The sequence below is a fragment of the Colletotrichum karsti genome (assembly GCF_011947395.1).
Source record: "Colletotrichum karsti strain CkLH20 chromosome Unknown Scaffold34, whole genome shotgun sequence".
Taxonomy (NCBI): Eukaryota; Fungi; Ascomycota; class Sordariomycetes; order Glomerellales; family Glomerellaceae; genus Colletotrichum; species Colletotrichum karsti.
Window position 1 is genome coordinate 294559 of NW_024065934.1, and position 15797 is coordinate 310355.

Below are 15797 nucleotides of genomic sequence, written 5' to 3' on the forward strand. Positions count from 1 at the left end.
CCAGTGACAATTGCACACACGCCGATGACTCTCTGACTGGCTCACAATTTCTAAATCGAAAGTGAATGAAGCCCAACGAAATATGAAAGTTCAAGTTCGCATGAGTCAAAGCCTCATTTTCGATCCAGAGACCACCAAATTGGCCGAGTTTCAGGTCATTTCATGTTTGGCACTTATTGAATTGAGCCTTATGCTCGGACACAATTAGGCTGCAATTCAACTTGGCTTGACAGTTAGAGCCCATCCCAATCCAAGCAATTCACCTCTATCGTCCAAATATCCCCAATAGCGTCTCTGCTGCCTAACCTTTCGTAAACCTGATCATGCTTGATTCCAAAGAAACCTTGTCACTTGAGATCTAGACCTCGCTGCGCAACGATGGGATCATGCCTGTGCGAGCAATTGAGCACAATTTCATTCGGTCAGGAGATTGCCTTTTCGTGTAAGGTAGAAATCGCCACCAGGCTGCGGACCCTCCCGACTGAACAGTAGTAGCGTTCCACGATGTCGGGTGAGGCGCATGCATGCACGAGCTTTTTCGAGAAGCTGAGTTCCAGCCTACTTGAAATTGATATATACTGATTGGGCGAACCAGCTTCGAAAGTGACAGTGGAATCTTGGGCTATTATTGGTCATGTAAATTGGTGTGGCAGACACCGCCCGCCTCACTTGTTGATTGGACGTCATGTGCTCATGTTCGTCGCCACGAGCACATTTGTGCCGCCCTCGGATCAGCCGATGGATGACTGCATGGGATGACAGGCACTGCCAGCCTCGACTGCTGACGAGGCTGCTTGAATAATATTCACTAGTATTGAATGCCTCCTAGATTCTCTTGACTATACACGTTCTCTGCTTCGTGAAGCAATATTGGTAGCCCTCTGTAATTTTTGACTCCCGATTTCGAACCGTCGACAAGAAAATAGCCACATCGCGAACAGGAAAGAGATGAGATTGGTGAATACACAGACGTTGGAGGTCGTATCGGTGGATGACCAACCTTTGCCTGAGTACGCAATCTATGCTCATGCCAGGGAGGACCAGCTCTATTCTTCTCTTGAAGTACTAGGATCGAAGCAAAGTCTCCAGTCGCTGGATAGTCGTCGACTTGTACGACTTCAACAACCATCTCACTTAGCTCGAGCTCGGGGAATCAGATACATCTGGACAGAGTCGGATTGTGTGGAAAGATCATCTTCTGCTGAAAAGAACAGAGAATCCATAGAAAGATCTTACAGGCTTGCTAGCGTGTGCTTCGTACATCTTTTCGACTTGTCCTGCTTCAAGTCAGAGACCGGTATTGGAGCATTTGGGGTGGATGGAGTCATCTCTCGGCCATGGTTGCAAGCTGTCCTTCAGAACTGCCGGTTTATTCAGTTCTTCGACTCGGAGTGGCACTTCAGGAGTGAAAGATTCCTTTCAAAGACACTTAGCTTGCCGAGGTTGGAGTCTTCTTTCAAAACCTTCTTCACTGCCGCTGGAAAAGACAAAAGTCGATTGATTCTCGAAGTCAGGCCTGCTGTGAGTATACCCCTCACCCTTCGAAGAAATCTCGTTCTCACCAGCTGGTGGAAGCTGAAGATGTTCAATGACTTGCCTCGCTCTGATTCTGTCAATGGGGTACAACAGAGCTGGCCTAAGCAGCTGGTTCATCTTCCTCGTCACGACAAAACATACGTTCCGAGATTAGCCACCATTGCAGCTGGCCAAGCCGGATGTTCGCAACATGCAGACAAGAAGCCATTTTCTTCAGTCATGAAAGAAGAAGGTATTCACAGCGAAAATCCCGCTGAATCGGTGTTGAAGTCATCTACAGCTACTTCCCAGCATTTGGAGGCTTTCGATCTCTTTATTTGGCAGACAGCATCATGTTGCTTGGTGAGTCAATTTTAGCCTCAGAAACAATACTTTGCTTCAGATGTATCTGAACAAGCCGAGATAACTGATCATTTCAAGCGGTATGAGGAAACCAACATGGTCACCGTCTCAAGTGATGGGTCTCTGGTCGACAGATCATCAATTGACAGACAATATTCGATCGTTTTGGAAGCTATCACGGCTTTCTTGGAGTCTTATGGTATCAAGAAAACAGGTATTTCGCTCCTTTCTGATGATGTGCCCCTGGTAAGCTAACCCATTGGCAGTGGAAACCTACGGCGGTTTCACGTCTTCTCAAAGTGAGAGTGTGGTTCGCAGAGTTGCCTCCAATGCTATCGAAGCCCCTCAAAAGCGCGGGCAAACGCTCGTCTATTCTTCCTCTGAGTACACCGCTCTTGAAGATGGGACTTCCCAAGAAAGATCTTCACTTGAAGAAAGGAGCAATCTGATCAAGTTCGCATTGGACCGCTACAATACTTGGCGAAAAGACATCGATGGGTGTCATCGGAGAAATCTCAAAGTCAACAGAGCAACAATCGGCCGATTCAAGATTCCACGGCGAGAAAAGACGTCTTGCAGGCCCAGTTCACCAGGCAAAGCCTCTCAGCAAATGGCCCAGCAAATGGCATGTCCATTCTACGTCACGAGCTCAGGCAAGCATTCTCAATGCGTCAAATACGCCCAACTGAGAACTACTGCAGACCTTGTTGATCATCTGTGCTACCGACACAGGCAGCCTTTCTACTGCCCTGCCTGTAAAGTCACGTTTCAAACGGCAGCTTCGAGAGACTCTCACATCCGCGAGAGATCTTGCGATGTTCTTGACGACAAAGATCCCGAAGGCGTCACCGAGGATCAGAAGCGAAAATTATCCCGGGACGTACGGGGCGGCGATGAAAGACGACGCTACATAACCATCTGGAAGATACTGTTCCCGAACGAGGCTGTGCCGACTACTTCTTTCCTCCAAGATGAACTTGCCTTCACCGTGGCCCGTTTCAAAACGTACTGGGACCACCATGGCCAAGCACTGGTATCCGAATATCTACGAAACAAAGGTCTGGCGGATTTTAAACTCCGCAATGGAGGCAGAGACCTATCATCCATCTATGGGGGAGTTCAAAGCGGGGCTCTTGATCTGTTAATCGCTGAAAGTGTTGCAGATCAGTTCTAACGATGCTTGACATAGTCCTCTTGGAGCGCAAGCCGATCTTTCCTTCTCTCTTCAAACAGGAGCGGCACTAGGCTTGAATAAGTGGTCCGTGAGTAGCCACTTTTGTCAACTACACTGTTCTTGGACTCTCCAGCCCGAGAACATTTTCTTCTTCTAAACCTTGCATACCGGTTTCGGGAGGCATCCAGATACTACTGGATTACAGGAGACGGTCGTCTTCCACTTCTTAGAGGAATCATTCGAACATTGGACCTGACTCTTACCCTTACCAGGATACCTTCATATCTAGGACCAAAACTATGACCATCATGTCTCCGTGCAAGGAGATGCGGACCCTCTTGTGCCAGGGATGCCAGGACACGAGGAATTCCAGGATCTACCATTAACTCCAGGGACTACCAGGAACGGCCAGGAATCATTAGGAGTTCCAGGAGCTACCATGGCATTCAGGAATTGCCAGGAAATGCCAGGGTTCGGGAAGGTCCAGGAACATATCAAACCTTTTGGATTTCCCCATCTTTGGCCACTGGAATTTGGAACACTTCACCATTACCAGCAATAACAGGAAATATTGGACTCTTCTGACAAGAGGACCTGGGGGCAGCTCTGCCTCGGCAGGCTAAACTTTACACCGCTGATCTAAAACTGAGGAAACATCGAGTGCCTACCTGGTCCTTTGCACTCTACGCGTGAGATTCATCTTTTGAGAAAGCTTTTGAGAAAGCTCAGCTCCGACAAATGCTTTCGTCGAGCAACGGGAACATTTCTTGACACTCGTTACAATATCACTTCTGCAATCAACTTTGGCTTTGGTCAAGCGTCACAATTCTTCCACCCATCTACAGTTTTTCATCAAGACTCAAGACGCCACTACTTCGATACCTGGTCAACTAGACTTCGGTGAGTCAGTTTCCAGAAAACCAGGAGGTTCAACTTGTCTGACGTGAGGAATTATTTGGACTACTTTTCATCCTTAGAAACATTAGGAAACGGATCTGATTTGGAGAACTTCATTTACCAGAAATGCACACATGTTGGCTAGGTACACGGACACGATATGCCGTCATGGGGCTTGCTAACATTGAACGTAGTCTAGTGAATGTGGGTTTTGCACCTCTGGGAAGGATTCATGTCTCATTGCCAGAAGAGTCGTATACCTCTGTCCAGGTTTGGACTTTAACCGCATGTTGGACATGCTTTGTGCCTCATGAAAACCTCAACGTTACATATACATCATGTGTCCAGATGTTATGACTTTTCACTGCTAGTCAAGGTATAAACACGCACTCTTAAATTTATGAATGTTACTATTCTGACCATTTCAGGGACCTAAAGTTAGTCCTTTGGGCTGCTACTTACTGGGCACACAATCATCAGGGATGATGGAACCTCAAAGCTTTGCCGATTGATTCGGCCCTAAATCGGATTAGGATGCAGCCGCAATACCTTTCAAGGTAGCTTAATTTCTCTTTCTTCGCAAACCATTCGGAAGAGAATTCTTATGTAATCGGGATCACATCGTGCACTGACAGCTGAGATTTGCTGCATTGTTTCTTTTTTCTGACGTCGGTCTGGTTGCGTCCGTGTTCTCGTTCACGCTTCAAACCCGCTGTATTTGGAGTTACATTTACTGACGTCCATCACATAGTTCAAGAATGCCTATGGAAGGCCTTCTGTTTACACGTTCCGTCCTGGCGTATGCTCAACTGAGATAACTCCAGCATTTGGCTGCGTCACATGATACCTTTTCTCTTTTCCGTATTCATTGCAGCTTGCCTCGGATATCCGTCAAGTCCTGAGCGAAACTGCTTGCATTTGTATTCAAGACTAATGCCATTGGGTTGGGTATCACTTAGTTGGGTTTCTCGGATGTTCTTAGACACAGAATGCATCTTTTTATCCTAGAGAATTCAATTCAAAAGATGTAAGCTCCCAATGAAGGATCGATGTCGATGTATCTTGAAAACCGACTCCTGGGATCTTTAAGTTCCAGCAAGCTCGCTTCTTTTTAGATTTTGTCACTATTGTTGAGCACCAACTATTCTTTTGTCCACCACGAATGGTTAGATCGACTCGATGTGAAAAGAACAATCGTCTGAAACTCTTAAGTTCGGCTGAATTCACTGCAGGCGGATGGGAGGTAGTTAGTTGACTGAGTTCACAGTCAGAACCAGTGTTCGTCCACTGCCGTGAAGACATTAAAGCAGATCTTGGCTGGATGTTGAATCAAATTCTTCGGCTAAAGCAGCCCCATAGCCCATGATATAGCGGAAGTATAACTGTTAAACTAAAACTACATATGCTGGCCTACATTATTGAATGTCAAAATAGTCAGGTCCAAGAAGATTGGTTTCTTCATCGATACAGCTCAGAAAGTAATCGGAAAATGTTTCTTGTGCCCTCTCATTCTGTTTCTTCCAGTCTTGAGGTTGCTGATCGGGTTGCACCATCGGGAGTGACTGTCCAGGCAACGCCGGCATTCTACCAATATGCTCATTTACAATCGTCGTGGGAAGCTGTAGATTGAGTGGTATCGCAGATCCATTACTGACACTCGAGAGGCTTCGTGAGGTCCTTCCGCTTGATAGCAACAAGGGCGCCGGCGAACTTTCTCTCGATTTTGGGTGTGGCTCGTCTTCACCAGCTTGAGCTTCATTCTCAGAAACGTTGACCATATTTGCTTTGCTGATGCTCTCAAGTTCCTCGAGCAGCGTGTTCATTATGCGAGCAACTTCCTCCTCGTTGTCTTCGGAGTAACCCTCAGCCTTCAATTGCGGGATTTGGACGCTTCCTTTTGAAAGAACATTTGAGACAATTGTAGATTTGCTCTTGGTCCAGAACCCGCGCACCGTAAGAACGACCTCTTCGAGCTCATTTCCAAGATATGGCGATTCAGGTTGCGGTTCTCCAGGAAACAAGATATCCCACACTTTGAACCATTGGTTTTCTTCTCCTGAACCACCTGAGGTTGGTCTTTGCGCAAGTTGGCTCTTCTGATCACCGGAAACACCCTCGAATATAGGAGCTTTTCTCTTGCTGCAAGTTGTCTCCGCAGTGACGTGGTCGTCACGTTGACCCGCCGTACTGAAAGTGACCCAACAGCGTGGACAATAGAACGATGGTTGAGGATGCTTCCGGTACAGATGTTGCTTGACATCCTTTACTCTTTTTAACTGAAATCGACGAAAGCAGTTGAGGTGTTTCACGCGATCCCGCTTGAAGTAGGGGCAGGCGAGATACTTCTGTCCCGGCTTTGGTTCGGCATCATGTAATCGCGAGCCCCTTCTCTTCCCAATTGTGTCGTCAGACTCATAGTCCTCATCTTCCAGCTCTTCTCTTAACCTCTTCCTGCTTGGGAAGTCCTGCAATGAAGCCAACGATGCTGTTCCCTTACTCCCAAGCTCTAATTTATCCAGCTTAGGTTCTCTGTGATTGATTTGCGCCCCATGATGATCTTTATCTTCTACATAAATTTCGGGAATGATGAATCCCTGGGGCTTGTTAAGAGCTCCTTGAGATAAATGTTGCAGGTTTTCCTGAAGCTCCGTCGTAGATGGGACCTTTGATGCAGCTTTCAAAGAAGGTATGAACGCATACTGCTGATCATGCAGACCATTGAAATCAAACATGCTCGGATCGATTCCAATTTCCGGCGACGGTCCAAGTCCATGCTCGTTGAAATGTGGCCAGGAAGTAGTCCCTTGCTCTGCTCCACACAGCATTTCTGGCCAACTTCTCGATGTTGTGATCGCCACAGATTTTGGCTCTTCAGTTTGGCCCACAAGATCTAAAGTTTGAATTAGATTAGCGCACAGTACTTCATAGTTTTAGAAAGCAGAATGAGAAATCAAACAGAGGTAGATACTGCTATACTATGCGTTCAAAGCCCGATGCCAACCTACATCATGCATATTCATATTTGCAGTTTGACATCAGAGCATCATAGTATGAGAGAGAAGAAAAGTTCTACTTACCAAGCCCTTGCAGAAAGAAGTCCCTGTTATCATAAACCTTTGAGCTTGGGAACGAATATTCTGATTCAGTGTCGGCGAAGATATCTCTAGTTGCTTGTTCGCCAGAGCAAACAATATTTTTCTCACTTGTGTTGTTGTGATTCGCCTGAATATTCTCATCTATTACTGGGATGATGGGCCCCATGCTTAGAATGGATGCAAAGGCGGTATTCTCTGAGTCTGGCTGGATGTCTCCTAAGAAGTGAGGACCTGTGCTTGGTTTCGATTTGATCGCCCGGCAGAACCGTTTCGTGGTTGTAGAACGTTCTATTCCATGAGCCGGGGCAGATACACCCATCATCTGCGGCGCCGCAGCAAGATTTCCATGTGATTCCATTGTTGTTGGTCGATGTGGGATCTTTGCATCACTCATCGTAGCTGTGAGTCGGGTCAGGGATGCTTCAGTTGTTTTTGCAGGATCCTTACTTAGGGTACTCTTAGCACAGTGTCGAGCCGTTCTCCGGCAGTCCAGTTCTGTATCTTCTCCATCAAACACGCGTTGGTGATGCTTGTGATCACATGGCTCTTGCAACCCTGAAATGGAGGAAGCTGGCACCGTTGGCTTCGGAATCTGGAAAGTAGCAGAATCGCAACGCCGTGCAGGCTGCGGAAGAAGATTCCTGTCGGTCATCACAGAATGGTAGGCACAAAATCGAGGTCAGATACTGTAGATGTTGCTGGGAAGATGCTGCGGTTGCCTTGTTGTGACAAGCGACGTGGATAGGCTGACTCTGTTCTACGGTGAGTTGATATTGGCACGCCCTGTTTTGAGCGGCACATAAACCATACGCCACCGACCAGTTAGACGACTGCATGCTGACCATCTTGTAGGTTGGTGCCTAACACATTTTACAATTCAGACCTTGCATTACGCCCAATTCTGCACTTTCACGAGAAAAATGCCCAAAGAAGTAGAAAAGTTGTCCAGTAGGGGCGTGCAAGGCGCCCGACTGATCTGTTAGCACATACAGGAAGTTCTGAGGGACAGAATTACAACGATATATCCGCTTCGAGAGCCTTTGTGAGGCTCTGCAAACTCGAAGTACTCGTTAGGATGGAAATAGAATTTGATATATCTACATTGAGTCTGCCAAAAGTGTGTACTATCAGTATGGCTATAATAGCTTCCATTGAAGCCCAAAGATGTTCAGATGTGCTAGACCAGTCCTGATTGAACTTCGAGATGGCGAATTCCACTGAGCTGGTATGTTTGAGTTGATCTACTTGCTACTCGATTCACGACGAGCAGTGGCTTCGCTAGCCATCTGGCGAGACACACAGCTCGGCTCAAATATTGATCGGTATTGATGCTATCAATTATCATAATCGTGCACTGAGAAAGACATTAATCACACTTAGTTCAGAATCGCTTACTTTTCACGGTCATTAACGGTCTGAGAAGCTTTAGCTGGGACACTCGCAGGCATCCTTTGCGTCGTCATTTGGTCAGGTCTTCCGATACACGTCGATAGAGGTTGATGATAACTACAACAACCTTTGAGACGAATAAAGATCTACGCGCCACATTTATGTGTATTCTAATGTCAATACACAGTTTCCCAGTTTTGAAACCACAATTTACAAGACTTTTTATGCAAAGTTGCGGACTCTGTTATGACAACTTCACGATTCGCGCAGCTGGCTATTAGTGAGTGAGTGGGCACTAACAAGGTCGTGTTGGAGGGGCGTGTGTTTTAGCGAAGACGGTGTCAACGCATTGCGGTCGTTCGTCCTCCACAGATGTGCGTTCAGAGACCGCGACTCTTGCGTCGAGCCTTACCATGGTTCTCTCTCCTTTTGTTGAGTTCGTCACCTCTTTTTTCTGAAACCAGAAACAACCCACAGCTTCATCGTGCGCTGCACGATATCGTCTTCCATATACGCGAATTGCGTTTCATCAAAACATTGGATTTGGATAAAGCGCTGGCCAGCAAGCTAAACGTTTGTTACCAACATGTCCCACGTACCCCGCACCATGGACAGAGCACAAGCTGTTAACCGTCCTGATTCCAACATTCTTGCCCCAACCAACTTCTATTCTCCTCATCCATTACGTTTCAATGCTTTGGCCTCTTCTTTCCATGGCGAAAAGCCCATCGAACCTGTTCAGGGCCAAACATCCAACACGTCCAACGACATACTCGAGTGGAACGGGGAATATGGCCCCCCAGCCGGCGAGTATGGCCTGTCGAGCCCCACGAATACGGCGCCCTCCACCAAGGGAGATAACGTCAACGAACGTCCGCCCGACGCGAACCGAATGAAAAAGGGACAGAACAATCATGAGTGGAGGTTCGGATTGGATGGTGACCTCCTTGCCGGCATAGGTCACATGCACCAGACACTAGACTTGGACACGGTCAGCATCATCGAGCCTGAGGATGCTGAATCGGACCTCTATCTGATTCGGCCTGTCGAGGTAGTCAAAGGTGGTTTTCGTCAAGAGTGTGACCGCGTGCTACCACAACTCTACGGTCGCGGGAAAGACCAGGAGGACGAGCTCCATAGGATTCGCCATCTCGGTCTCACTGAAGCAGCAAACTGTTCGGAATCACTACCCACGTTGACCGACGAGGCCTCAACCATTTGTTCGGAACTCTCAGACGAGTCGACTTATCTCCACGGACCATGTACGCTAAATGCACCTCCAATAGACAGCGCTCGTCGGCGCCTACGAAACAGTCCCCCGAAAGACGCAACTTTTACGACACACGATGAATCTATTCCACCGAGAGATGCAGTCGCATTCAAGGATGGGCCAAAGCAACGACTTAGCAAGATTCCGCCTGATCCACAAGTTTGCAAGACCGACCATGAAACGGATATGCAAACTGTGAACGCGACTGCGGCGTCACGAAAGTCCTCCGGTGGTCTGGCATCCGGGCTCAGGCACAGGCCGAAAGGAAAACAAAGAGCCAAACGCCGCCGTAGCGAAGACAATTCTGACGACGAAGAAAAGCACGGCGAAGATCCTATGCCGAAGAAACCAAAAAACGACATCGCGAGGATCTTGGCTTGTCCGTACTTTAGGTATGACCCGGTCAAACACGTCGACTGCCTCTTCAAGTACACCTTGACAACAACAAGCTACGTCAAGCAGCATCTCCATCGTTATCATGCCTGCCCGGACTTCTACTGCCCAACTTGTGGGGCCGCATTTGAGACTCAACTCGAGGGCGATAGTCACATCCGGGCCCGATTATGCCTGGAAAATGGATTCCGGGGCTTCCCAGATTGCCTTTCGGCAGACCAGGTCGTTCAACTGCAAAGCAAAGACGGCCGACGACTTCCTGAAGCCGAGCGGTGGCACAATATCTGGAAGATATGCTTTCCCCAAGAGAGCGCAAATCGTCCGTCACCGTACATTGACGACCTGCGGATCGTTGAACTCTACAACTCTGTTCAGGCCGTCTTACCTGCTGAATTCTGGCGACCTAGGGCCATTACCCGAATGCGGCAGACTGGTTTGGTTCTCAATGAAGAGCACTTCGATCAAGTGGTCGACATCTTCCAAGAGGAGCGTCTTGCGGCGCTGATCGCCTTTGCCAATCGTCTCAATGATGTTGCCGAAGCTTCCATGCAGAACACAAACCCCGCCGGGAACCGAGCCATGGCCGCTGATGACTCCGGAGGAGAAAGAGTATTGCATGACCACTCTGGTCTCGTAGCTCCTATTCCACTTGTCCCGACTATGATCATTTCTCAACCTAAGCCGGACTGGAGTATGGATTTTTCTGGGACGGATCACCCCCATGTTGCATCTGCATCAAATGACAGCGTTTCTCTCTTCACCTTATCTGTTTCGTCGGGATCGGGCTCGTATGTTGACGTTTCTTCTATTGACGAGTCGAGTCATTTTGATGATTCCTTCCCGCCGCATGCACCTAGTGGCTATGATGACGCCGGGAACTCCTGTCAGGAATTCGGATCGCTGCCTAGCCATGGTGACTGCGGCGCGGCATGATGGAGGCAAGTTGGATTACGGGAGATCGCCCTGGACCTTCAGCATTTAGGCGACATGGAGCAGACCGGAACCAGCATCACAAGGAGAATCTGGCCTTTTCTAATTGAATCATTTCCTACAGTGTTTCTACAGTAAGTCATTCGATGGTTCCAAGGGATATCTGGTTTTGTGGTGTTGGGAAGCGCGGAGCTCGGGTGGTTCTTTGGGCACAAGCATACGGATACGGGTGCTCAGTATCTTCACAACCGGCATGGAGGCGATTCCTGAAGGCAGCATTGCGAGAGAAGGCCCATCATTGTAGAGAAGTTGGTTCTGTCCTTCCCACCCGTCGTCTTATATCACATCATTATGCCAGCACGTATTTCGACGAGCATTGAAAAAATCATGATGCGTTCTGTCTAGCAGATTGGGCTCCTCATGATGACCCCTCCGGCTGACCGAATCTTCTGGATTGACTGGTGGATACTGGAATGGGACTGATCCAATTGTCTCGAATCAGATCAGGGGTCACAGCATCAAGACCGCGCAAATGCGCAGACTTGCCTCGTGTGACGTGTGCGGCACTGGCACAAATGTGCCTGCGCCTGATCCTTTTCGGTCAAGCTCAGTTGAGTCTGCCACTGGCTGCACGCCAACATTCCAGGTCTTGGTCACTAGCTTGCTAGACATGCAGCAGCCCCCGGCTAATGAAGCGCAGCCCTGTACTCCGCTTGATAGCGGTTTGTTCCATTGGTTCACTGATTGTTTCACTCATCTGAGCCCTCATGTTGGTGATAGCTTGGTCACCGTCGCTTTATTTGACTGTCCTGGCATCCAACATGCCCAGGCCTGTGATCGCTCAATCTGAGACAGTCGAGACACTCGAGCATTTTAGCTCATGCAGGTGTGCCCTGAAAACCATGCTAGACCGTTGAATACATATAGCACTGGGAAGGGCTCTTTGGAGGATAGATATGTTTCTCATCTACATCTCTGTTCGTAGTAAAGCCCTCGCGAATGCATCCATGTACATTACAGTGAATGTGAACTATGATTGAGGGCGAAACTCTGACTCAACTGTGCTCATCTCTTCAATGTCATGAGAACAGATGCTTGTCCTATCTTTTACTTATTTTTAGCCTCGGTGTTGTTCAAGGCATCATTGCTGACAAGCAATTGAGGCTTCTTGCGCAACATTATGAGTATTGAGTCGCCTGGTCTGGTCATCGCCTGTCCCGGCCCACCTCCCACTGAGAATGACTTAAACAATCCGCTTCAGTTCATTATTGGAGCTGCAAGAGTTTCTCCCGTTGCACGATTAAAGCCAATAGGAATGTCAAAGGATCAGCCTTATCCAGCCGGCCTGAGATTAGTTTGCATCCTGAATGCAGCATAAGTAGGGCATCGGTGGCCTTGTATGGTAAGCCTGGGCGCAGTAAGCACAACCGTGGCTGGCCACAGCTGCAGCGAAAAGTTTGAATATATAAACAGAGTCAAGTATTTCCTTCCAACAACCGCCATCCCTGCTCACGTCGATCGCTCGCTGTCCTCATGTCGCGGCTTTCGTTCTCTGGCAGACGATACTTCAACGATCATTAAACATGAAACTTCTGAATCTCGTTAACGGAAAGCTTCAAGTATTCAACTATCCGCCACCGGTGTCCTACGCCATTCTATCCCACACCTGGTCATCGCCGGCCGAAAACGAATGGTCCAGGTATAACGGAACAGCCAAGCCTGAAGCTGCTGGGACATCGGTTTTTCAAGGCATTCTTACAAAGTTCTTCAAGATCGCGCGGGAGCAGCGATATGAATATGTCTGGATTGATGCTCTCTGCGTTGACAAGAACGCCAGTGCCGACATCTCGGAAACCATCAACTTATTGTCAAGACTTTATCAAGGGGCTGACATTTGTCTTGTGTTCCTGGCAGACCTCCCTTGCGGATCAGCTTTGCCGTGTAAGGATACCTGGGCTCAATGTCGATTCTGGAACCGGGCTTGGACTCTCCTGGAGCTGGTCTTGCCGGCTAACATCCAGTTCTATGATGCCCAGTGGCACCCTCGCGGGAACAGGTTAACCCAGCCACTGCCTTCACTGATCTCTTGCATCACCGGCATTGACGAAGACATCTTGACCCGCGAGCGGACCTTGCGCGACACTTCCATTGCTTCCAAGATGTCGTGGGCAGCACATCGGGAAGGGACCAGATCCGAGGACATCGCATACTCCCTTCTGGGGCTCTTCGACGTTTGCATGCCTATTATATATGGAGAGGGAGGCCAGCGAGCATTTCAGCGTCTCCAAGAAGAAATCCTCAAGAACACCAACGACATGTCCTTGTTTGCCTGGACAAGTAACGAGAACCAGGTTAGCCGCGGTCTTTTCGCGTACTCTCCAATTGAGTTCGTCTCCTATGGCGGATCAGTCGCAGGGCGTCTTCCTTGCAACTTTGACGGATTCGCAGCGTTGACAAGCAGGGGAGTACTGGTGGAAGGGCAATTTTCGACACATGGGCTCGACCTCTTACTGGATTTAGGAGTCCAGGCAAACGATGAACGCCATACAGATCGTTTTGGCATTCTGCTCCGGAAGGGAGTTGATGGAATCTTCGAGCGCATCACACCCGGCGTTCTTCAGCAGCTGCCCGCAGACATGGAATTCTCAACCATGAGGGTCATGGTAGCCAAGGGCTCTGGCGAGACCGCCAAACAGACCCCTGAAAACATAAACCGACAATGTTCACTCTCTTCTTGGCCGTGTGAGACGCTTCAGCCTACTCCAAGTCTCAAGTACTCACTTCCAATCTCCCTCAAACGACCAAGCACGCCTACATCTTCTCAGCAGACAAGTGGCTCCTCAGAGTCAAGCACAACTCCAACTGGATCTGCGTTCAATCTCTCATCTGGTTCTGGATCAGACGGAACGGAATGGGTTGACCTTCACCATGAGACATGCGACGAAGTCGACTCCGACGACTACGAAAACATGGACGGATACGGTTCAATGGAAACTTCACAGCATACCGAGATTGAACAAGGATGGGACTCGGCCCAGTCAGATATTTCCGAAGCGACTACCATGGCATCACCCCCTCAGCCTCATATCGAAGATCAGTGGGATATCTGCAGCCGCATCCAAGCCGAAGAAGATCGTTCCAAGACAGCTGTTGCGCAGCTGTCTCAGGACACACTCGACCACTTCTTGAGGTCACAGGAGACTGAGTGCCACGCCACCGAGAAACGCATGAGGCGAGAGAGGAGGTCTAAGGGCAACGTCCGCCAACCCGCAAGACAGAAACGACAAGGGCTCGAGATTTCGGAGCTCGCATGCCCTTTTTATAAGCAGGACCCCAGAGAATATATTTCCTGCCTCATGAATCACGAGCTGAGAAGTATGGAAGACGTCGAAGACCACATTCATTCTCGGCATCGACGACCTTTCTACTGCCCAATCTGCAAAGCCGACTTCAACTTAGCCCTTGAACGAGATCGACATATCAATCAGCGCATTTGCGATCTTCGAGAAGATCTTCCTCTCAAGGGGGTTTCGGAGGATATGAGAAGACTCATCTCAAGGACTCGGGGTCACGGGAGTGAGACGGCGAGATGGTTCGAAGTATGGAACATACTGTTCCCTGATTCCGGATCCAAGCAGCCCTCTTCCCCACACCTCCGCAGCGGCCTAGGACTGAAGGTGTCAAACTTTCGGGCGTTCTGGCGCCGGCATGGACAGTCAAATACTTTGGACCGTCTCGCTACGCGACTTCCCTTGGAGGACGACGCGAACATTGAGGAACTTTCTTCGGAAGTCTTCTCAACTACGTTGAGAGCTCTGGCTTCAGAGTTCACCCGACAGGATTCCGCATTCTGATATACGTTTTGCCGCTTACACTCATCTCCCCGAAATTGGCAAATTTCAGGGAAGGTGGGAAAGAGGTGGCAGCATGTCGTCTCCGAGGCTTCATGTTCACTTACTACACGTGCGCCACGCGTGATACCAGATTGTTTTCTCGTGGTGTTTTTCTCTGTTCGGACGGTTCCGATTATTCTGTCACGTGTCACGACTTGTCGGCGTTCCGGGAGCTCAGGACTGGAGTGGGAGGATTGGCGTTCCGGGGCGTTATTCTTTTCTTCCATGACTATGTCGTAATCCGAGATGTCCGTCTTATATGTATAGGAGTTTTGCATCACAATAACTTGAATTCTTCTGTGGTTTTGCTTCAAAGCGGGCCGGAAGTTCGTTCTTCGCTGGGGGACAGGCAATGGTACATCTACATCTCTCCGGTCATCAGCCACAACGTCTAGTGACCCAACCAAGTGGTGCAAGTGAATTATTGATTACCTTTCAGTGATACGCAGATTATGTTATCCTCGTGCTCGACAGGTTTTCGAAAAGCCCCGTGTCGGTCACCTGACCTCTTGGCATGTCCAAAAGGACCAAGAACCAATTCTCCTCCATCATCACATGAATGTGGAAAGTGTCTGGTGGTGTTTACAACATGGAAGTATGTGGCAAAGGACAAATACCCAAATATCTATATATCCTACGCGTGTACAAAGTTAACTCAAAGGACTCCAGTCTGCCCTGACATTTGCGCCTAACATTATGTTCCATGTTGATCACCAGCTTGCTATCATGACGTTCCCACGACTTTAAACTGAAGTTGAATGTGTTCCAGCATCCGGACTCAATTTCACAGGTGAAAACACCGTGGCGTGATTTGTCGCTTCTTTCTCTTAAGACCATCATTGTGTTTTCTCAGGCTGAGATGGCAACATTAAGCCACT

General features: G+C 48.7%; 2 protein-coding genes across 2 annotated transcripts; both read left to right on the forward strand.

Annotated features, from left to right (window-relative positions):
• Positions 1–9019: 9019 nt before the first annotated feature.
• On the forward strand, positions 9020–11029 carry CkaCkLH20_09503 (uncharacterized protein; the record flags this gene model as incomplete). Its single annotated transcript, XM_038892218.1, has 1 exon — positions 9020–11029. The coding sequence occupies one exon, from the start codon at positions 9020–9022 to the stop codon at positions 11027–11029; it is 2010 nt and encodes a 669-aa protein (XP_038742454.1).
• Positions 11030–12609: 1580 nt separating this feature from the next.
• On the forward strand, positions 12610–14880 carry CkaCkLH20_09504 (het and ankyrin domain protein; the record flags this gene model as incomplete). The annotated part of the gene is made up of 1 exon (XM_038892219.1): positions 12610–14880. The coding sequence occupies one exon, from the start codon at positions 12610–12612 to the stop codon at positions 14878–14880; it is 2271 nt and encodes a 756-aa protein (XP_038742455.1).
• Positions 14881–15797: the final 917 nt, after the last annotated feature.